The sequence below is a fragment of the Camelus bactrianus genome, chromosome 5 (assembly GCF_048773025.1).
Source record: "Camelus bactrianus isolate YW-2024 breed Bactrian camel chromosome 5, ASM4877302v1, whole genome shotgun sequence".
Lineage (NCBI taxonomy): Eukaryota > Metazoa > Chordata > Mammalia > Artiodactyla > Camelidae > Camelus > Camelus bactrianus.
This window is the reverse complement of record NC_133543.1, coordinates 101,056,060-101,079,241: the sequence shown is the minus strand read 5'-3', so window position 1 is coordinate 101,079,241 and position 23,182 is coordinate 101,056,060. Positions and strand designations below refer to the sequence as shown.

At 48.8% G+C, this 23,182-nt stretch overlaps 1 protein-coding gene across 11 annotated transcripts in view; it reads right to left on the bottom strand.

Annotated features, from left to right (window-relative positions):
• AGAP1 (ArfGAP with GTPase domain, ankyrin repeat and PH domain 1) overlaps positions 1-23,182 on the bottom strand; it is a 519,827-nt gene that overhangs the window by 263,825 nt on the left and 232,820 nt on the right. For all 11 annotated transcript variants that reach the window (XM_074364534.1, XM_074364535.1, XM_074364536.1 and 8 more), the window contains exon 7: positions 226-353. In XM_074364534.1, the coding sequence (XP_074220635.1) occupies positions 226-353 (128 nt within the window). The remainder of the gene's footprint in view (positions 1-225; positions 354-23,182) is intronic.

Below are 23,182 nucleotides of genomic sequence, written 5' to 3'. Positions count from 1 at the left end.
GCCAGCATGCCTCCTAACACAGGCAGCATGAGGACGGGGAACGGTAAAGAATGATGCCCATAATAACCGCTTGGCCACAGCGGTTTGTGAAGGAGATGTTAAGTCAATTACCAACATGCTGTTATTTATAAAGTTGAAAACAAAAACAATCCACCTTGGAGCTGGCTGAGAACACTCAGGGCTCAGACCTGCCCCCCAGCCCCACCTCCCACGCGCCCGGCATACCTGGCTGATGTGCACGGCGGACACCTGGGCCGAGCAGACAGACGAGTGGCTCGGGGAGTTGGGGAGTGACTTGCAGGGTCCAATGGACAGCTGCTGCTTCTTCCTAGTGGCAACAATCTTCTGGGCAACTAGTAGACAGGGAGACAAAAGACATCTCCGTGAGGCTGGTTTCCAAATCTAGAGACTGTGGCAGAGGCCCCGGGGGTTGTCCCTGTCATTCACTTTTCCCTGATTTTCATCTGGGCACATGACGACCAGAACAGATACGCCATCTCCTGGAGCTGCCTCTGGTCCATCCCCGCACCCCAGCTGAAGAAGGACACGCAAGCAAGCTCTGGGCAACGGGCTGGCGGTGGGAAGGCCACCTGGCAGCATCCAGGAAACCCCCTTGCAGGAGCTGACCTTGGCCATTCTTCCTCACGTTCCTTCTCGCTACGTGAAGCCATGCATGCTGTGTGTAGCCCTGGCAGTGATCTTAGGGATGGAAGCCTACTTGGTGGGATGCCAGATAAAGGGGCCAGGCCTTCAGCTTGGCAGCCCTGCACAGACCACCTCGGAAGCCTTGCATGTAAAACAGAAAAATACACACCTATCTTGTCTGAACTATTCTAATAACAGGATTTTTATCCCCCAGTTACCTGCAGCAATAATAATCCTAAATAAATCAGGGTAATTTAACCCAACTTCCTTGAAAATCAAATATCTATCTTTTGCAGAGCCTAAAGAATTACTCTGAACTCTACCAGCTACTGCATAAAATTATATTCAAGGGCATGTAATTATATCAAAGACTTTTTTAAAAATTTCGATATATTGCTATACACGTTGGGAGTTTATCTTAATCAATACAAGTCTAAATTCAACCAGCCATGACTTCTCTCGGCAAATAGGCTCGCTGATCAAGCATGTTGGATTCAACTGGAAAGGAAGTCAACGGTTAGAAAGCTCTTCCTGCACCAACAGGTGTCACTGCAGGGGAACAACTACAGCTTTTGTCTGAATAGATGCGAGTCCTTGGGGACGAGCTGTAATTAAGTTCAATGATATTCAATCCTTGTCTTTGCCCAGATAGTTGCTGTTTTTAAAGATCCCTTGCAGATGAGCACACCACTGTCCCCAGCAATAGGTTATCATTTAGGCGAGCACACAGTGTCCACAGATAATTTCTTTTCCAAATGGATACAATTTTAAGAAGGAGCTGGTTTGTCCACAGCTTACGGCTTTCATGTAAATGAATGAGTATAAATATGATTAAGTGAAGATGCGATGTATAAAAAATGGCTCACGGAGATGAAGCAGCAGCTTCATTAGTTACATCCCACCTCCGATCGGCCTCTTACCATCCTGAAAGGACGGCATCAATTAATTTATCTCCCTGCAGCATATTGATCATAACCTTCATCAGCTAATCACGTTTAAATTACAGAGGAATATCGCAACACTCTGTCATTTCAAAACCATTGGCGTATTGATCCGGGGTCTTTGAAGACGTGCATTAGAATATTTTAAAAATCATTATGTGAGCTCAAAAATAAAACTTAAGATCAGATTCCAACAGCCATTAAACATGTGTCACACAGGTGAATGGAAATTCCAAGACCAGAAATAAATTAACCTAAAATCATGATTATTTGGGTGATTGCCAATTTACTTTTTTGGGGAAATAAGAGCAAAGGTTTTTTTTTTTTGACCATTAACTCTAATGCATTTTCACTCTACTCATGGCCTCAGAGTTACTTCATCTTTCATCTTAAATCTCACAGAAAAAGCACAAACGTTAGAATTAAACAGGCTGAAGCTGTTGGGAGAACTTCGTAGACATTTTCTGTGTTTTCTACTCTAAGGGGAGAGCTGAGAAACTTTCTAAGACAAGTCAAATGTGTTACTGAAATCCTCATTTTATGAAACTCCAAATGCAAATGAATGCTCCCTCCTTCCTACATAGAGGCTAGAAAGGGCAAGTTCACCGGCAAAGAGAACATTTTTCCACCAGCGCTTCCCCCAGACGATGGACCGGGCTGTGCACACAGGAGCCCCACGTTACGCACTGAAGTTCTTCCGTCCACTTAATTATTGTTTTGCCTCATTTATTACAAAGAAGTGAAGTCCACGGCTTCTAATAACTGGTAGCGTATTTTTAAACTTTACTATAGCTTGTAACCCTATTTGTTCTATTTTCCCAGAATTTTTACATCTATGCAGAAATGGAAGAAAGGAAGTGAGTTACAAACATTTTGTTCTAAAACACATAGACTGCCTTGGAACCACCGTACAACCCACAAAAGTAGGGGACACTTACCGAAGCACAATGGAAGTGTGTGACTTAATTAAGAAGCAAGAACAGTCAAGAGGAAATGGAGGTAAAGTGACTGTTTCGTAAGGTTGGGTCACCTCATCCTCCACAGGGAAAAGGCAGATCTCTGTGGGCCAGGGAGCTGGCTGGTCCATGCGCATGGGTGAGCCCCCTCCCCGACACAGCTCAAGGGAACCGGAAAGCCTGGGGGAGGAAAGCACTGTCCTCTTGTAATGGGAATTGCCGACGGCTCGTGACAGTCAGAACCCTTAAATGTTAGCAGACTTAGAACAGGAATGTTACTTACACCCCAGGGTACACTGTCTGGGCAGTTTTTATCATCACTGAGCCTTTGTCTGCCTTTCGTCATTCCACGAAGGGATACGTTACATATTTTATGTAAACACATGTAATGAATGAGTGAACGGAACAGAAGCACAATCTCTTGAGCTGACTTAAAAGAGCCTGGAATCTTTATCACCAGGGTGTGCTGTTTTCCCAATTCTGGTGACACCTGCCCATCAAGTCACCACCGGAGCTAAGCCGACTTGTGAAACGCTGTCATTGACACAAACGGAAAAGGTCTGCTCTTTTCCCAGATGCTCATCGATTTCATTAACTTCCTGATATTTCAGAACTAATGTCTGGAGTGGTTTTAAAAGTCACTTCCTAGGAATGGAGCGTACAATGTGATAAATACAATTAACGCTGTTGTATGTTATATAGGAAAGCTGTTGAGAGTAAACCCTGAGAGTTCTCACCATAAGAAAAAAAACACTTCTCTATTTCTTTAACTTTGTGTCCACATGAGACGAGGGATGTGCACTGAACTTACTGGGATAATCAGCTCGTGAGGCACCCAAGCCAAATCGCTTCTCTGCGCACCTCAGACTCACGCAGACCATCAATTCTATCTCGATAAAACTGCAGGGAAAAACTTCTTACACACATGTAAGTAAAAATAAGTAAATAAACAGACAAATAGATACATAAATGTCACTTCCTCCACAATTTTAAAATTGTATTTGGGTAACAGATAAAAGACACCCCCAACGAGCCCCTTCAACCACATCTATAATTACACTGCAGAAACTTCAAAACCAAGCAAGCAAACTGCCTGTGCCTGGGGGGGCATGAGGGGCCCCCCGCGGCTGGCAGTGGCCCCTTCTTGACCTGGGTGGTGACTTGAGATCACTTTTTTCAGCCGTACCCATAAGTAAACTTCCACAGATGCATTTCTAGTCTTCAATTAAAAAGAAGTTGTTTATTAAAGAATGTAAGCAAGAAGAAAAGTAAGTTACACCTTTACTCTCTGCACAAACTTTTAATTTTCTGTTGGAGAGGCGACACACGGCACCCTTTGATCAGTGTGTCAAAATAAGAAGAGTCTGATGGCTCCCACACAGGACCTCATTAAGCCCTGGCCTCACGCCCTATTTCTGCTTCCACTCTGTTTTGCAAATCATCCACATTAAAGGAGAAGAAAGAATGAGTCTAGTTGCACGGGGGGTTGGGGATTCAGGCCTGCCTGGTACCAGGTAACTAAGAAGCGATTTCCTCCCCCGGGCTCCCTCTCATTTTTGTTGCTTGCATCTGAACGAAGGGCCAGCAGCCTGAGCTTCCCACCTGCTAACTAATTGAATCCTCCCGGTTCCTCTATTTGACAGATGAGGAGGCCAAGGCCGAGCAGGGACCAGTGGCAGAGCAGGGATTCTGACCCCGTCCATCTGGCTCCACAGCGGCTCGTCACACCGCCGCCCCGCCCCGCAAGGAAGCATCCCCACCCAACTCCCGCGCTCCCAGGACGGCACCTGTGTCTCCCTTTGCCCTGTCCCTCACGTTCCCCACAGTCTCTCAGTTTGATTAGGTAACAGATCTGAGACCAAACTGCCAGCCAGGCCCTGTTTCTGCAGTCAGCCTTCTAAAGCAGGTGTACTCCCGAGACGCCCCCTCCCCTGTTCTCCTGACCACTTCGGCCTGTCTTCCGCCTCCATACCCTTGGCTGAACCGGCCATCACCAAGGTCACTGGTGACCAGCTAGAGGCCAGGTTGCATCCTGCTTGACCTCTGGGCAGCCGTCGGCACCACAGATGGTTCCTCCTCCCCTGAACATCCCTCCTTCCACGACGCCGACTTCCCGGGTTTCCTCGCCTGGCTGGAACCCCCTTCTCAGCCTCTTCTTCTGGCTCTTTCAATGTGGGTGCCCCCGGCTCCCTTCTGTGGCCCCGCTACCTCCCTGCCAGCGTCTCCAGGTCTACGCAGCCTCGCTCGGTGCGCTTCCTGCTTCTGGAACTCTGTGTCCGACTACCGACTCCACGGTCCACGTGGCCCCGCCGGGACCTTGCTCCTGCTCCGCCTGGACGCTCAGACTGCACGGATATCCCGGGGCAGGGATGCAGGAGACGCAACACATGGGTTCTACCACCAGAATTTCTCTTAAAGTCATCTTCACCGCCACTGCCTTGATCCAAACCTCAACCTCCCACAGCTGTTTTCTGAAAAAGCTTCCAAAGCCGACTCCTCCACCGTCCCCTCCACCGAAGCCCAAGAACACACTGCAGGTGAGACCTTTGGAGGGTGACTTGCGGACACTGCTCTGCTAACAGTTCTTCAACTGCTCCCAACACCACACAGGTGTCAGAACTGAAATCCCGCACCAAATGGGGCTCTTTCGTGCTTGGGGTGGTGGGGGGTGGCGGATTCTCCACTCCTGCTGTTTCCTCCCACAGAGCCAGACTCCCATGGCCCGAACACTCCTGGCCTCTTCACGAGCCCTCCTGTGAAGGCCTGGCCCCCTGAGAAGTGACTTACGTGACTCTGAACTTGGGACAAGCTGTCCCTTCACAACCCCTCCAGTCTGGGGCCACGAGCCCAGAGCGCCAGGGGCAGGTGTGGGCTCCCACACTGCCCGAAGCCAGGCAGGCAAGTCTGATTCTGGTTTCCGCAAGGGGAGCCCCAGATAAGCTTCATTTCCCAGCACAGCTTTACTGATAAAAAGCAATAATCTGACCTTCTGGGGTCTTATTCCTAAATTGGCTCAGAACCCCGGGGAGGACCAGGATCCCTTCCAAACCCCAAGCTGCCACCCTCCAGCCTCACTGCCGGCCCCGGACTCACTGCCCCACTTCCAAGCCAGACAGCACCCACCACAGTTGCCACAATGCGCTGTGCTCTCTGAATCCTGTAACAAGCTGCCACCCTGGCTCAGAACCTGCCTCCCCTTCTCAGAACCCACACATTGAGAACCACCTCTCCGAGGGAAGCCTTCCTCTCTAACCACCAAATTCCTCCGTGGAGACCCTGCACCCCCAAATACGCATGGGCCCTAGTGTGACCAGCTCCACACGTCCCCCAGGCCTCGGCTGACCCCTGTCCACCATGGGCACATCTGCACATGCACACACACACATGCACACACACCCATGCACAGCCAGGGCCACGGGGAGGGGCTGCCACTCTGCTGTCATCCCCGAATCCCTAGCGCTCAGCACACAGGAACTGAGCAGTAAGCAACTCTGTGATAATCCCATGGGATAGTTCACATCAGGTCCTGGCCTCCTGCCCTCTGCTTACAGGGCGAGCCCCTCCGGACAGGGCCGGCTCTGACCCTCCTCTTGAATGGTGCCACCTGGCATCTGTAACTTCCACAATTAAGCACGTAAATTAAGCTTTCTCAACATTTCGTGAACAATTATGACGTTTTGGGCACAGTCCAACTAATGCGAGGAAGTGTAATCAGCAACCTACCTTCTCTGGTTTCAGTCAACAGGGATGTCGCGGTGCCACCTGTGAGCCCAGCAGAGGGGGAGAGAGAGGCCGGGGAAGAGACGTGGGAGCTGGTCTCAGCCCCACGGAGCTCCCAGGCCAGGCCCACGGCCTCTGCATCCCACATCAGCAGCGCCGATGCTTCACCGCTAAAACACTCCCCCGGGCGGCCCGTCTCCCCCCATCCTTGCTTCACTCATTGTTTGCTCGGATCCTACACCCGACCCTCTCCCTGTGCGGGTCCCAGGGAGAAGCTTCTTGCTCAGGCAACAAACTGGCTGCCCTCGGACCTGCCTCCCTCTCCCCAGTCCACTGAGTATGGAGGAGCTTTAACTAATCAGCCGGGTTCGTAACAGGCTGCTTTTTCACGTCCCACAGTGTGACGTCCCGTATGCTTGTCAACTTCCGCAGCGTGAGCGTCACTGTCTGAGCAGAGCAGCCTGTTCCGGGACGAGTAGAGCTGAGCCCCACGTACTCGGGCTGTGCTGGGGCCAGGCGGCTCGGGGGGGGGGCGGGGGCGGGGAGAAGTGGGGGCTGTAGCTAAGGACGTTGACGTGGGAGCAGGTAAACTTGGCTGACACTGGAGAGCCACAACTCAGTGCCACATGAGACCTGGTGTGAACCGAGCTGAATCTGAGGAGGAAGATGATGGCTCTTCACGTACTGGGAAAAGGGGCTTACAGCCCGTTGAGGCCAATAGGGTGTGGGTGGGGGGAACAATTCTGAGCAAGCAACGTTAGGTGGGTATTTAAGTATGAATGATAAATCTATTAAAATTTTTTGTAATTTTTATAACAGGTGCCTGTACAAAAATCAGCTACTGTGAGACTCTTAATTTTACTCCACAAAAATATTTTAGGAGCACAATTTGACACTGGGGGCTCATGGCCTGTTTATCTCTATCTTTGGTCCTACCCAAAGGTGGCTGCACGCTGCACCGACAGGCTCTTCCATTAGAACCATGGAGGGTTCACCCAGCGAACCTCCAGAAATAATGAAAACCACGAGGGACTGTAAATTTCCCAGTAACAAATAAAAGGCCCCCTAATGTCTCAACTCAGCTTTAAATCACAGTTGAGTGATCATTAAACTATCTTATTAATTAAGTAGAAATTAATTACCAAATCATCTATGTAGTTCTGAATTTGTGACTTAGGAATGAGACAAAATCTGAAGTGGAGTTTTTCTCAAATCTCCAAGTTAATAAATGTTAAAGGGGGTGTACTCTGTGTCGTTGGTAACCCTCTGCCCATTTACTAGATTTGTTTTTATATTATCTAAGTTTGGGTACAGAGGAAGCTATGCAAAAAAAAAAAAAAAAAAAAAAGCTAGTGAAATGACAAAGAGCGAGGGGAGGAGAGCGAGGGGAGGGGAGCGAGCAGAGTGCATCCTTCGAGGTCTCTTGGCTTGGGTGATGCTCAGTGCTCACTGGTGAGCCACAGGGATCCACAAGCCTGCCTGGGCTCCCTACCTGTGGATATCCTGCCAAACTGTGCGACCAACTGGAAAATACAGTCAGCTCATGTTCCAAGACAATGAGCCAACTCCACGGACCTCCAGACGAGCTGAAGGCGCAAGACAGGATGCTCTACTCGCCCTCCTATGGCCGAAGCGTGCCTGACACTCAACCAGCACCTGCCAACCGGCTAAACGAATGCACAGACGGATCACCAGTGAAGATGGGGTGAGAACGTTAAGAGAAGGCAGGGGGAGAAGAAGTTTATAAAGGCAACTGGAAACACATTTTTAAGGATCCAGGATGCAAAGAAGGCGACACGTGTGGACTGTATCCTTAAGGCCATAGGAAGCCGTCAGAATGACTCGTGGACAAGTGATAGGCCCACGCTTTGGAAGGACACCTGGTCTGGTTTGGAAGATGAGGGTCATCTCCATCTGGACAGAGGAGAGAGCGTGAGTGTGTGTGTGTGTGTGTGCGCGTGTGAGGGTGAATGTGTGTGTGAGTGAGTGCGTGCGCGCGTGTGTGTGGCGGGTGTTCCTGGCATGGGGCGGGGGGACGGGCGCTGGGACAGGGGCCGCAGTGGACACTGAGCCCAGCTTTCACAGCTCAGGGAAGCACGGAGAGACTCTCACATCTTGGGCTGTTACTCTTCCCTTACACGTGGTTACTATTCTCAAAGGGTACGAATTCTAGGCTGATTATGCATCAATGATGATTCAAAGCTTCTAAGAGGAGTTCTTCAAAGGAGATGCAAGCTCAGCGCTGGCGTTTTAGCAAAATCCCCACAGTTTACAAACTTTCAGAGCAGATCTGGGCACTTAACCCATTCTAGGTCAGTTCCTAAAACCCGACAATGCTGACCTCCTTCAGAAAGACGGCCTGCTCTTGTTCCGGACGTGCTAGATCTCGCCGCCGGCACAGTGACCGGCAGGGAGAAACTCACCAACCTGCTCCAGCCAGGCTTTCGTCTTTTTTTGCCACTACCTTAAAATTGCCCAACTGTTCTCTCTGAGGTCCCCTTGTCCCCTTCCAAAACGTCCTCCGTACGGACACATTTTATCATCCTAAAAACAGGCCTGGCCTGGTCACTTCCGAGTTTCAACAAAACAAACTATATCAGAACAGTTTCCTAATTACAGTAAATATTATTTAGGAAGAAACAGGTCACAAAATTAATTTAGGGGTGTATGAGAAGGAAAAGCTCTTCCATGCATTTGCCCTTCGGTTCCTTGTCAGTGAAAAGCTAAGGAGAGGTTCTGCCAAGGACCCCTGTGCCCCAAGCACGTCTTTAGGAAAAAGGGTTTGGTGGGGGAAATCCTTCGATGGCTTACCTGACCTGTACCTGAGCACAAAATATGACATTCCTACTACATTGAAAAAAAAAATCCTCCAGTCCAAGACGGGCCGTGGCTAAAAAGCCAAAGGCACTTTAGTTTCCTCTCCTGAAACTTTCCAGTTTTCCAGGAAGCAATGGAGGCTGAATTCTTCATCTGAGATTCAGTTCTTGTCTGTATTCTTTTTATCTCGTTGTATTAAAACAAATTTATCTTCATTTATGTCGCAATTACCTATTAGGGTTGTTAATTCGCTGGAAATGAAGCTATTGTTTAATTGCTCCTATTAATCGGGGGACTTAAGTGCCGACTGTAATAAACAGTTACCTTCAGGACGGAGCAAAGTCACGGCTGCTGGCATTAATTTCACAATTTCAGAATGAGGGGAAATTTCTACCATGTCCCAGGCAGCTGGAATTCCCCCTTTCCTTTCAGAGAAAGTAAAAGAACATTAAATTTTTAAAAACTCATGCTGAAATAAATATGCTCCATTCGACGTTGAATTCTGATATAAAGTTATTTGTGACAAGGGGGACATCAAATCATCCTACCGGAAACTGACATCCCCCCTTTATGTGTTTCTTCACAGTGCAATTGTCCCTTAAAACTGAGTCCCGAAGTGGAGATGCCAACAGGAAGGTTTGGGTCCAGCTGCCCCGGATGCTAAGCCGGTGGGCAGCGGGTAACAGGATGCTGACCACCTGCTGGGGTTCGAGGCCCCGAGAGGGCACAGGTCCCTATGTCCAGACCCACAGGGCTGCAAACATTCACTTCTCTCCAAAATAAGTTTCAACATATCCCAACACCATACTGTCAACGTCCTTCAGTTGGTCTTGCCTATGGCCAGTCTGGATGGGGGGACCTCTGGGGCTGGACTTTGCTTCAATCAGTATTCCTCTGCTAGAAGAAAAGAAGGGTATTGCAGACAGCACCGCCTGAAGCCCGCTCCGGGACTGCACCGCAGGCACCCGTCCGCCCTGTGAGCCAACAGGACGCCCAGCAGATGGTCAGTTCGGGACATTCTGACATTCGCTGCAGACACCTAGGGCTCCTCCTGCCCCTCTGCTCTCGTGCCGCCTGGCCCTCCCTCAGGACCACGCACACAGCTCCATCTTCTCCAGCCACTGACCCCACCAGCACTCTCGTCCCAGCCCTTCACCGAGTCATCCCTCTGTCAATGCGCGGTGGCAGCCGCCTTGCCAGTCTTCCTCTCCGCACAGGACATGATCACACCCAGCATCCCGCACAAATCCGACACATGATGAATGCCCAGTGCATCCGGGTCCGCGCGGGGATGGGTGTGTGCTGCTGACAAGTCCTGGGCACCCGGTGCTGTTGGGATCCAGAGGGCCCCCAGGGTCTGCAGACGGAAATGGACACCACAAGACCCGAGCGTGACTCTCTTAAGGGACAAAGGGGAGGGAGAGGTGCCCTGGCTCTACCCCTCCTTCTCCTGCCACCCCTCGGGCACAGGTGAGGTCAGGGTGACACCAGCCAGGCGTGCATGAGCCAGAGGGTATAGCACCAATGCCAATGACCCAGGCGGGTCCCGGGACACTCTCGGTCCGGCCACCAGTCTGCCCATTTACATTTTTTTTTAATTGAAGTTTGGTTGATCTACAATGTTGTATTAGTCTCTGGTGTACAGCATAGTGGTTGTTATACATATATATTCTTTTTCATCACAGGTTATTACAAGATATTGAATATAGTTCCCTGTGCTGCACAGCAGGACCTCGTTGTTTATCTGTTGTATCTGTTTTGTCTAGAGTAGTTTGTATCTGCTAGCCCCAAGCTCCTAATTTACCCCTCCCCCACTTCCCCTTTGGTGGCCGTAAGTTTGTTTTCTACATCCCTCTTAGGTGTCCCACGTGGAGACCGCTCTTCCCTTCCACGTGTCGGGGAGGCATCTTCCCCACACTCCCTGGCACCCCTCACTCACGATTTATTCTTTCATCATGTCTGGGAGGAGCCAGTATGTGCTAGACCACTTGACAGGTGGGGGAGATGGGGGGGTCCAGGGGTCCTGCCGGCCGCACCACTGATAAAGCATCAGCTCGGCATGAGAGCCCCTACGGAAGAGATGGGCACATCACCTCCCACGATCGAGTTTGCTGAGGTCTCACGGAGCCGCACTCATCAGCCTTGGCCGAGAGCCCCAGACCTCACCCCGCTCCGCCGTCTCAGATTTAGCACCTGCCTCCGTCCTCACCTTGTGCACCAGTTATGGGATAAGCCGGAGGAGTTTTACCGGTGCCCCGAAGAGAGGCCTGTGTTGGTGACAAAGCAGGGACAATTTTCAAGAGGGGAATGTTGAGGAATTGTGAATATTGCACAGACACAGAAGAACCATTAAAAGCAGGGAAAGTCCAGGAGGAGGAGCACGAAGCACATCCAAGAGTCGTGCCTGAGGGTCCCGAGGAAACGGAGGACCCGTGTGTGCGAGGCCCCAGAGGCAGCAGCAAAGGGCGCACGTGTGTCCTGTTAGCTCAGTCCTGAGCTGGAGAAGATGAGGATTCAGAGAACTTAAGAGCTGGGAGCCGTGGGGGCGGTGCCGGCTGCTGCGCTCCGGGCCACTCAGCTCTGAGCATCACCCAAGAGGAGTCCAGGAGGCGGCGCTGGCTCCTCGGGCAGGTGTGGACACCTCGGCAGGAGCCTGAATGCTGCTGGTCGCCTGGACATTACAGACACGGGACCTCTCCTTCAGGACCTCGCCAGCTCAGAGGTAGGACAGCTTAACCTGAACATAGCACAAGATGACAGGCTGAGGACCACTCCACCTGACGCGCGCTGAGAGTTCACTCCTGTCACTCTGCTTAAGGAAGAAATAATCATTAATACCAACCGGCGGAGTTTAAAAGCCGCTGACGCCGCTTAGGTTAATCGCAAACATGGAAAGATGTGTGAAAAGCCTACATTAAAAGACCTTTCAAAAGACTGAAGCCTTCTAGACTGGGGGCACTGTGACAGTCTCTCTGAGATCCAGGTTCACACGGGGCTGCACACGGACTAGAAAACATCCCAAACGCTACAATTAAAGCCCACGTAAACCTGCTCAGGAGGCCGAGGGATGATTAACTTTCTCACTCACTTATTCTCAAGTTGGATGCAAATCAGTGTCTTTCAAGACAAGGCAAGTGAATACCCCAATAAATTGGCAATACAATTTAGATGGCAGACAAGGATCCAAAAGATGAATGGCTTAAACAAAGAGGGGAAAAATGAACCTGTCACCGCGTCTCAACTCGTCAAGCTGTCTTGCAGAGAGAGTTGATGATTCCGGAGCAGAGATGTTTCTGACACCCCCTGAAGGTGGGGCGCACCCTGGAACGCTTTAATTCTCTCCTCACCATTCTCTGCACACCAGGAGGACCACAGGACTCACTTTTTAGACCTGCTCTTTTTTCAAAGGCCAAATTATGGGTCACAAAATATACTAACACAGGTACGACTCAAGTGAAAGGCAGACCTAAGATAAAAGCAAATAAATGCAGTGATATTGGAAAAATACAACCTAGGAAAGAGGCAGGCGTGGCAGAGGAAAAAGGCGACAGCGATAAGGGTTTAAAACATGGAGAAAGAGAAGCTGTCATAAAGAAATGATGAAGTCACAAAATGATTATTCAAGCTAAGGAAGCTGCACAAAAATTTAAAGAAAGATGAGAAGATGAAGAAGAATGGGGAACAGGCAACGAAATGGGTCCAAAATAAGGAAATATATGCGATGTGAAAGCTGTAAGTAGATTTTTTCAATCAGGAAACTTGAGACAAATACAGTTAAGTACAATAATTGGTTTTCTCTTTTAAAAATTAAATACAGCGTAATTAATATTGGCTTAACCAAAATGTGGGGGTCTAATTTGTTTCCTGTTAGGAGACACATGCTCACAGGAAAACGGAGCTTGGAAGGTTCTCTGATCTCCGCATTGGTCACCAGCACACTCTCCTACAGGTACCTTAACTTTCAAGAAAAATGGACTTATCTAGGCAACCGAAGTTTTCCTATTTTCAGGAATAATTATCCCCACAACGATCTCCATAAAAAAGACATTTCCTTCTTCACTGGGGGGAGAAGATGTCTTGGTTGGAACCTGAGCAAATTACTCCTCTCCTCCCTGGCTCTGTGGATAATAAGCCAGCAGTGGTGCTCCCTGCAGGAGCTGCCTTGGAAAAAAGTGACAGTGACACACAGGTTGAATTATACAATGTATTGTGATGCAATTAGGAAGAAGGATGAGATGACAAAACAGATTTCCACTCGGTCTTCAGCAGGGCTGTGTGCATGAAGTCACTGCGAGGCTGTCCCCATCCCCACCACCCATCAATTATTACTATTTAACCAGCACCACCACCCAGAAACCTACCCTCCGTAATACACATGGTTCCTCTGGGTAAGTTTTGCCTTTCGTGATATTTCAGCGATATAAAGCATTCGGGTGATATGAATTCGGGAGCCCATGTAAAGAAATGACATACGGTTCACTGAATGAACATAGCATCCTACACAATTCTTTCCCATGGATCATGGTTACCGAAGAGTTAAGTACACAGCATTGAGAAACTTTTTGCGAGGTTTTTTTTCCCCCTTAAACAAGAAATTAAGTTTATCAATTGCTGTTGTAATCACTCACAGCACCTCAGGTAATTAGAAGGGATCTAAATCTAATTTTATTTACATTTAGAATACCTGAGGTCATCGCCGATCAAGATTTCACATTTGTGACTAATAGCGTGTAAGTGTTAATTAGAGTTCAGTGGAGAATACTGATTGATTTTTGAATTTGTAATCTGCTGTGATTCAGTAACGGTGAGGAAGTCAAACTATTCCTATCTGCTACTGCCAGTTTCTACAAATTATTGAAATTCTTACAAGAATCGTGCATGCATTTTAATTCTGGAAAGCTTCACTTAAAAAAAAAAAATGAGAGCTCACAGTAATACTGCACACCCCTCCCTCCCTGTGAGAAAGTACTTCACGTGAAACTCAGCTCATCCGGGCCCATCTGCACGTAAAATACCTACAATAATATTTCTAAAGGAGTAACATTGTTTTTATTTCCCTCTAAATTTCATAATGCAAACTTATAAACATGCACAAAAAAATATAAGAAATGTAGCGTACACGCCCATTTGCACACACCGCCTCCATTTTATAATTGTAACATGTTGCTCCACTTGGCTTATTGCATACCCACCGCCCACCCTTCTTCTTTTTTGATGCATTTCAACCACGTTGCAGACATCAGTGCTCTTCGCCCCTTGCCCTTTCAGCTTGTGCATAATTAACTCTCATTCATCAACTGTTTAAGCTTCCTTTTTTGAGATTAATTGTACATACCGTGAAATACAAAACTCTCAGTTGCACCGTTCTGTGACCTGACAAGTGGCACGTAACGCAGACGGCTACGAAGAGTCCGAGCGTCTGCGCTCCCAGAGAGAGCGCCCTTGTCCCCTCACCCCCTCACTCTCACTCTTCTGTTTTTTTTTAACCAAAGATTAGTTTTGCCTGTTGCAGAACTTCATATAAATGCAATCACGCCTTTCGTACTTCTGTACAGACGCCTCATCATGTTTTGGCCCAGCAGCCTGTTTTGCAGACACACCCATTGTAACAAGTTTTCCAACTAACTTCATCCCAGGCACCCGGTGAGCTAGAATCGTCATTACACAGTCCTCTTCTCTGCCCAGTGAAACCCAGCTGACGGAGGTGGCCTCCTTCCACAAAGTAACTCCCAATTATCACTAACTTCTCTCGTCCTGCCAAGAGTGAGAAAGACGCAAAGTGCCCACACTTTAGAACATTAAACCTATTTCTGAATTTATTTGATGTCAGCTGTAGATAAAAGGTCATGACGACTCTTTAGAGCATAAGCTCAAACCCTCCCTTCTTCACATGGAAGTCTTGCTCTAATCCAGCCCAAGAAAAAATCCTTCATTAACAAAAAACCGAGGAGTGTCCTTGGTGACAACATGGTTCAAACTCGCTGAGAAAAATGGCATTAAAAAAAGCCATGGTGGACGCTTGGAAACAAGTCATAGAATCATGGACTAGAGTCTCAACCTACAGACACCATAGAAGATCCCCCAAAAGTTATTATTTGTATCCCAATAGTCTAAAAGTTAAAAAAAAAAAAACAAAAACCAAAAACCTCAATTCACTGCACTTACAGCTGAAGACAGCAACTTCCTATCCGACGCCGAGTCTCCTGTGGCAGGAGGCATGGCTAAGAACACTGGCAAAAGTCACACCACAACTGCAGCACGTTCCTAGGTTTATCTTAACGCCGAGAACTGTGAAAATTAAACATTCAATCCTGCTACTGCAACACCATTCAAGAGTGATACTTAAGAGAGAAAGAAGGAACTGATTGTGACTTTCATAAAGTTACTCAAAGAAGGCAGACTTTTCTTTGCAGCTCATTCACTGATACTGCCACATGTAACATGTCATCTCCTAATGATATGTATGTTTACATAGCAGCTTTTCTGATGAAGATTTTGGGAATTCATTTTGAGGGAAAAAAACATGAATAGATAAAAAGGATTCAAATGTGTGCCAGTTAATAACCCAAATCATTAGTATCTATGGCAAGAACTGGAGAAGGGAACTTGAAAGGAAGCTCTCTCTTCACTGCAGATGTCCCCAAAATCCATCTGGGGCTTAGACACATAAGTGGAAGGCAAACTACAGCCCAGGAAATTTAATACACCAAGCAGTGACACTGTCAAAGAGAAGTTAGAAAATCCAGGTATTTATTTTCTTCCTCAAAAAAAAATATATAAATGAGAAAATATGATAAAGGTGGTGTCTTTGTCATTAAAATGGATTTCTCTTTGGATAGGCAAAAATATGAAAAAAAAATGAGGGAGAGGATACAGTGCAAATGTCCTTCCTACAGGATCCAGGCTGTCCTTCAAATGCATTACAAACCGCCCACCTTCGGCTGTGACACAAGCCCATGAAGCAGGCCTCACAGAGAGCGGACGTCTCCCCGCCTCCCCGAGCCTTGGAAGAGCAGCTCCAGCAGCCGATGAGGACAAGCCTGCAGGCACTGGGGGATGGCGGCCACTCTGACCATGTGTCTCAACGATGAACTGAGATTATTCCTTCATTTCTCTACACAACTTTCATGGCTGAACAGAATCTTTGGTGATGAATTTTTTTTTTTTTTTTTTTTTGGTGGGGGAGATTGTCCACTAGGTTGCAGGCATTCTGATTAAAAGCAACTTTCCTTTTTGTTACCAAGGCCGTGTTGTGCATCCCCAGGATCATACCCCTGCCCCTCCCTCGACTAGAAACCAGTTGCTCTTATCTAGGTCTCAGGAGGCAGCTGCAGAGAAGAAACAGGAACTGGTTAGAACCCAGTGCAAGATGGCGGAGGATCTGACTTCCAGTGGAGCTTGAGCCTCATTATAAACTCCCTGTAAGGCATTAGGATGCTAAGTGACACCCACCCCCCCGGCACCGTGACAGTTGACAACTGCCATGACAACCATCGAGGAAAAGCCCATCCAAGGACCGAAAAACCCGAACAAGGACTGATTGGCTCCATCACACGGGAGAGGAGGACATGATGGCGGAACCACTGGCTGGACCGGGGCTGCAGCCAACCCTCCCACCCACATTGGCGGATGCCTCCCAGCTGGAGCGCCTTTCTTCCATTTCCCCTTCTGAGCAGTAAGTGGATGCTCACTTCATCCATCTGCCTCTGCTGAGCAAAGTCTTTCACAGCCGGCTGCAAGAACCCACACTTTGGTGGGCTTCCTAATTTAGGGGTCCCTCCACCCGCTAACAGGTCTAGGAAGTAAGCAGAGTTCCCCAGCTGCCAGGAGTCGTGAACAGAGTGGTTTGCAGCCTCCGGGATCCCACAAAAGGACCTCTTTGCAAACCAGAGGCGATCCACCAAAGAAGACGACTGCTGATGCGAAGGCTCACTTACATCCCCAAAGCAAACTGGTGACAGGAAGAGTACTTCGTGGACTTGCCCCAAAGCTGCAGCGGGCTGTGTGGCGGCTCAAAGGAGCCCTGGGTACCACCTGGCCTGTCACCAGTGCCAGGCGCCTGAAGACTGCTAACAAGGCGGGAATTAACAAGTGTCTCCTGAGCAGACGTCTGGGTTCAGAAAGCCTGATTTTGTGTCCAGTAGAGATGCAGCTCTTCATGGGTGACTTTCTGGCCTTTCTAAGCCTCTCACTGCCATAAAGTCCACAGTTCAGCACAGGAAAGGCGTCACAGAGCGTTTATTATAAATCTTACAAAACACAGAAGGCCCCTTTGCACTTTAATCTTTTGCTAACAGTTACAATGAGATTGTATTAAAAATTTAACCTGCCCTACTTAGCCCATTTACACTCAAACGTCCATTTCCAGGGAATGAATCCAGGGGATGTGAATGTCGAACCCTGGCTCAGATTTATTGCTCCGAAGAACATTTCTCCTGATGGAGCTCTGATGAGTGAAGTCTAATGACGGTAGTTTTTATTACTTTTTAAGCACTTAATGGGAAAATTGAGACATTTTCACAAGACCGGGCTTCAACAAGAATGGTACATTTAAAAAGTGACAGGTGGGTAAAGGTCTACGCTATTACTTCAGACAGACTCAGATTAAACACAACCGGGGGATTTTTAAGGCAGTATCTTACATCGCAGGCTCACCTCTGACATTCGTTTGGTTTTTTATTTTTCTTTCCTCCTAACATCTTCAGTAGTCCAGAGAATATTTAGCAAAGAGTAACCATAGAGAATTTTATTATTACACATATAAAAATTTTAAAGCCATTTAAAAAACTCCACAGCATTTAATCCCCTCCCCCCCATAATCACCTACCCATAGGGAGGCTACAGCACAAATACCGTAATTATCTCTGTGTCATTACCCAAGCCCTGGCAAGGAGCAACTGTTTCTATCACCAAACATACTGTCAGCAGGAAAATTATCTTTAAAGTGTTCCGAAGCAAATCTAGAAGTTTCCCTTTACTTGAAGCAATTTCCCCCCCCTCACTTCAGCCCACAGCTGTGATCCCTCAGGTTTCAATTAATGCCGAGGCAGTAATCCTATCAATCAGCGAGGACTGTAAATTTCTTATCTTTCTCATTAGCTACACCGTTGCACAGCTTAAATATAAACACACCTTGCCACAAGACTGTAAATCATTCGGCACCAGCGACTCTGCCCAGCGGCAGACAGGGCAGGAATGATTTCAGCGCATCCGCCGCGCACCCGCTCCATGGAAGCTGATTTACACGTCTCAAAAAAAACAGAAAGCCACCGAGACTCACACTGACAGCAGGTCTCTCTGAGTTTGCTTATTTGGCTTAAAACTGGTAATGGCCTGTCTTTATCAGTGCTACTAAGTTTTATGTGCAAATTTCAATTTTCTGTGGAAATGTATTTTTTTGCTGCACCTGCCGATAATATCTTTTGCAGTTACCTGTCGCTATTCATTTTTATAAACCTAAATTCTTCAACTTATTTTTAAAGCTGTAAAAAGAAATAAAAAATAAAGAAACACAAACCCCAAAGTATCTTCTTTAAAAAAAAAATTATTTATTTATTTGTTTCAGGGGGAAGGAGGCAATTGGGCTTTTATTTTATTTTTGACAGAGGTACTGGGGATTGAACCCAGGGCCGTATGCATGCCTGGCATGCACTCCACCACTGAGCCATCCCCCCCGCCCCACGCCCCCCAGGTATCTTCTTGAAATAAAACTGGGCACAACGGTACGGAGAGATGGCAGACGCGGGGGCTGGGAGGGACTCCCTGTAGAGGACTTCTACCTTCTTTTTCAGAAAACCTGGTGGGCTACGTTGATGTCAATATTCTGAGCCTTATGTGAACAGTTTCATCAAATTTCCTCTAATGAAAGTAAGCATTCCTGTCCTTTCACAGAAACTCAGATAACCTGAGTGTGTTTCTATGAGATGCAAGCTTTACCCCCTGGGTCCGCGCACAGTGGAGCTGGTGAGGATGCTGCCCCGACCGCGCCAGGCGCTGGAAGCCTTGGGCTGAGCCGCTCCCAGAGCTGACAGTGCTTCTGCCATGAGCTTCCAGTCTTCTATCACATTCCTTTTATGTCTAACTTAATTAATTGTATCTTTCAAATTAAAATTGATGTGGCACATTAACTTACCACCTTCAGTCTGCAAAGCATGGAAGTTGGTGGTCTCACCTGAAGGAAACCGCTGGCTGGGCGTCTCTGGCTGTGGCAGCACTGCCATCTGGTGGCCATCGCTGTCACTGACCTGACCTTCCCGAGTGGCTTTGGGGCTGAAAATACTTCTACGAGTTCCCACATATGCCAGGGCAGCCAGATACACTATTTAGAGAGTTTCTAGAGAATAAACTGTAATGAGAAATACTTTGTACAGTACAGAGAGCAGGCGATATTAATCACTAATTGTTTTCAGATTACAAACACCCCAAGAGTTGAGGCAAAAAGCCAAAATCTCAAAGTCACAAATAGTTAAACAGGTAACGCTGATAATGTGAATTGTATCTCAGTAAAACCGTTATTTAAAAGGGAAAATGGGGGAGGTTATAGCCCAGTGGTATAGCGTGTGCTTAGTGTGCACAAGGTTGTGGGTTCGACCCCCAGTACCTCCGTTAAAAAAATTTTTTTAAACCCTAATTACCTATTCCCCAAATAAATTAAAAAAAAAAAAAACTCATCTCAAAAAAAGAATACTCAAGAAAAAAGTTTTTTTAAAAATGGGAAACAACTCAATGTTTCCAGCAGGGCTTCCTTCTTCCAGTCCTCTGCTGAGGGCTTCTCAGGTTCCCGAGGGTTCTTTGTCTTCGCTGATGACTCCATTTAGATTTTTGGTAAATGTGTATTGATCAGCTGACAAAGGCAGTAAGTGCAGCAGGGAGGAGCATGGATGCGGGAGCCAGACCACCTGTTCCCACCTCAGCTCTGCAGCTGACGACCCGGAGCCCTGGCGAGTGACTTGGCGGTGGTGCCCGTTTCCCCATCCCTACACGCCTTTCGGGCTGGGGGCGGGGGCGGGGGGCCGGGTGAGGGGTAAGTCATTTGGTCAACACGAAGCACTGGGAATGTGCCAGGCTCATGCAGAAGGACCACGCGGCACTGGTGATGCTGAAGACGGGGTCCAGGAGCTGGGACACGCCATCCCAGCTCCCAGGGGTCTTACAGTCTAGGTGGGGCTCACTGCCACCAGACAGGTCCTCATCACAAAGCCTGCGCAGCCCTTATTCTTTGCCAGGGCCTGCTCTGATCGTTTGAGCATTACTGACAAGTGGCAGGTGCCCTACTGTCCTCTCCGTTAGCCAGCTCAGGACCCAGGCACCTCACCCCAGGTACAGGGGCAGCAGAGAGAGGCAGCCGGCCTGACTAAGCACGGAACTGGGGAGGAGACAGGACTTCAAGGCTAAGAAGAAAGTAAGGCTTCAGGGAGAAGATGGAGGAGCCTGGGGCAGGGAGGAGGAGGACGCTGAGATTGGAGGCGTGCAGGGGGTGAGGGGGACACAGGAGCCAGGAGGCGCCCCAGGACTCCGCCAGATCCCCACCCCAAGCACGGTGGGGAGTCTCTGAAAGACCTTAGGAGGTGCTGTCTGATTAGACCTGCATTTAAAAAGCACTGGACTAGGTGGGAAAGTGCAGAAAGGAGCTTGGGGGTGGGCAGTGGCTCAGGCCAGGACACTGGTGGTGGTGGTGGTCACAGGAGATATGTGACCAGGGAGCCAGGCGGAACCCACAGAACTTGGTGACCGGTGCACATGGGAAGGGATGCAGGGGCAGGACAGGATGGCCCCAGCTTTCTAGCCTGAGTAACGGGATAGATGCACTGGGACCCCAGGATCAAAGGGACACATGCTGAGCCCAGGTGCCTCTCAGGTACCCAAGAGGAGATGCCCCGCAGACAGCTGATGGGGGCGCCCCCAGCTCCGCCGCCAGAGATCAGAACTCTCCCTTAAACATACAATGCCTAGGTCGGGGGGACAGAGGGGAGGAAAAGCAAGACCAGGACAGAGCCAGGAGGGTCACAGATAGCCACCCCCACTGACCCCCAAAACCCCGTTTTATTAAGACCATCTGCATGCAGAAGCACACTGAGAAATGCAATGACCAGTAAACGTCCGCCTGCAACAAAGTGCACAGGCAGCAGTCCCAAGTGTGAGCAGGAAGGGGCACGCCGGCTGAACCTGGTCTCAGGGAGGAAGGACGGCGACGCCTCTCGGTGTCACACGTTAGTAAGCATTTCTCTCCCGGCCGATGGCGGCCGCTGACAGAGGAAGGCACAGTTTTACTAAGACTGCCCTGAAGATGCCGCTTTTCTTGTTTCAACAGGAAGGACTCCGTGACACCCGTGATGGCAGCCTTCCAGTGAAATTTCATCTCCACCAGTTTAAGATGCTCTCACCGCAACAGGTACTTCAGACAGCAGAGCTCACGTGAGGGCACCTTCAGTGCAGATCTTCTCCCACGGGGGGCGAGCCCCTCCCCCAGCTTGGGGCCCGTGGCAGACGACTCTGGAGCTGGTTCATCGCTGTCACTGCTGGTCAGTGTGTGGACACCCGGCAGGGCCTTGGAATCCTGCACGGCACTCTGTGCCCCCCTCCTTTGTCCACGAGGCTTCTGGCCGACGGCATGGCCTCCAGCACAGCACCCTACCCCGCCGTCTTATCGTTACCACCACTACTTGAACTTCCTCTCGACCGTTCCTAGAATTCAGAGAGGGTATCCTTGACATGAAAAAGCAAGTTCGAATCTCAGGAGGAAGCTCTGGGTTTTCCCGGACTGACACTTACATGAGGAACGGTGGCCTCGTTTTCGTGGCCCGGGGGATGAGAGCGCATGGACAGAAGGATGGGCCGTCCCACCTCTTTAGGGTCCTCCTGCCACGGCCCAGGCATCTCCCTCATCTTAATGCTCTTTCACGGCACGAAAAACCCTTAGTAGCTGCTTTAGGACCACGTCGGTTTTCTCCTTGGAGACTTCACTCAAAGTACGTTCATCCGTGAGCTCTGACTGCAATCCAAGCGCCTGCTGGGGCGACGGTAACTGGGAGCCACATGACCATTGCTTTAACAACTGCGTTTACACCAGCCTCCCCTTCCAGCCCTGGCGTTACCTTCATTTTAAACGCTACGTTTCTCCATCCCTGCGCGTTTTACCATTGGCAATTTTTAGGCTGCACACGCGAAGGCTGTGATTTTGGGCTCATCTTTTCTGTCAGCCTATATGACGTGCCCAGACCCAGGCTGATGCGGGGAGATGGACTGAGGCGATGGGACGGGAGCAGGGGGCCCTGCAGACACCGTCCTTTCCAGAAACTGGAGACAAGCGTGGTCACGTCCCAGGTGCACCGTTTGTCTTAGTGACCGGCCCTCCGTCCGCAGACACCTGTCTTCTCACCCAGAATCGGACGTAACAGCACCAAGGACTCTTACAACGCTGTGGTGTCTGTCTTGCGGATTTTCCAGCCGCGGGTTCTTAGTGACACGTGTCCCATCTTCAGGCACGGGGGCGGGAGGTCTGTAATGTGCTCCAGAAAAGTTATCTATTATTTGAATTTTCTTTCCAAGACTTAATACAAAGAAGCTCACGGCTCTGGATGTTTCACTGCAGGAGCGTATAACAAATGTGAACGAGACGAAGAAATTTAGCTTTTATTCGAGTCATGACTACGTGTTATCTATTGATGCTGTTTGTTTTTGCTAAGGATCCTAGAAAAAAGATCGGCTGAATGGAGCAGCAGATGAGATCAAGAGATACTCAACTTCAATCAGGAAAAAAAAAAATCTCTCCAATGAATTCTGGTAATATTTTCAAGAAGGACTTCAGTTTTTAGGTGCAAGGGCAAGAAAAGCAACCAGGGGACTCAGCTAATGAGTAGACACACTGTGGTCACCTAGAGAGACCCTCCACCCCGAGCATCTCACCCTCTTCGGGAGAGACCTGACTCCTTCAACTCACTTACCAGGTCCTCAAGAACCGTTTTTAAAGAATGAGTCTGTGTTATTATTTAAAAGAATTAGAATTTATAATGAGTTAAGCTGTGTCCGGAACACAGAGGGGAAAAGGTGGTTACGAAAGACCCAGCGCACTGCCCCACCCACCTTTGGGAGGCCAGCTTCTAA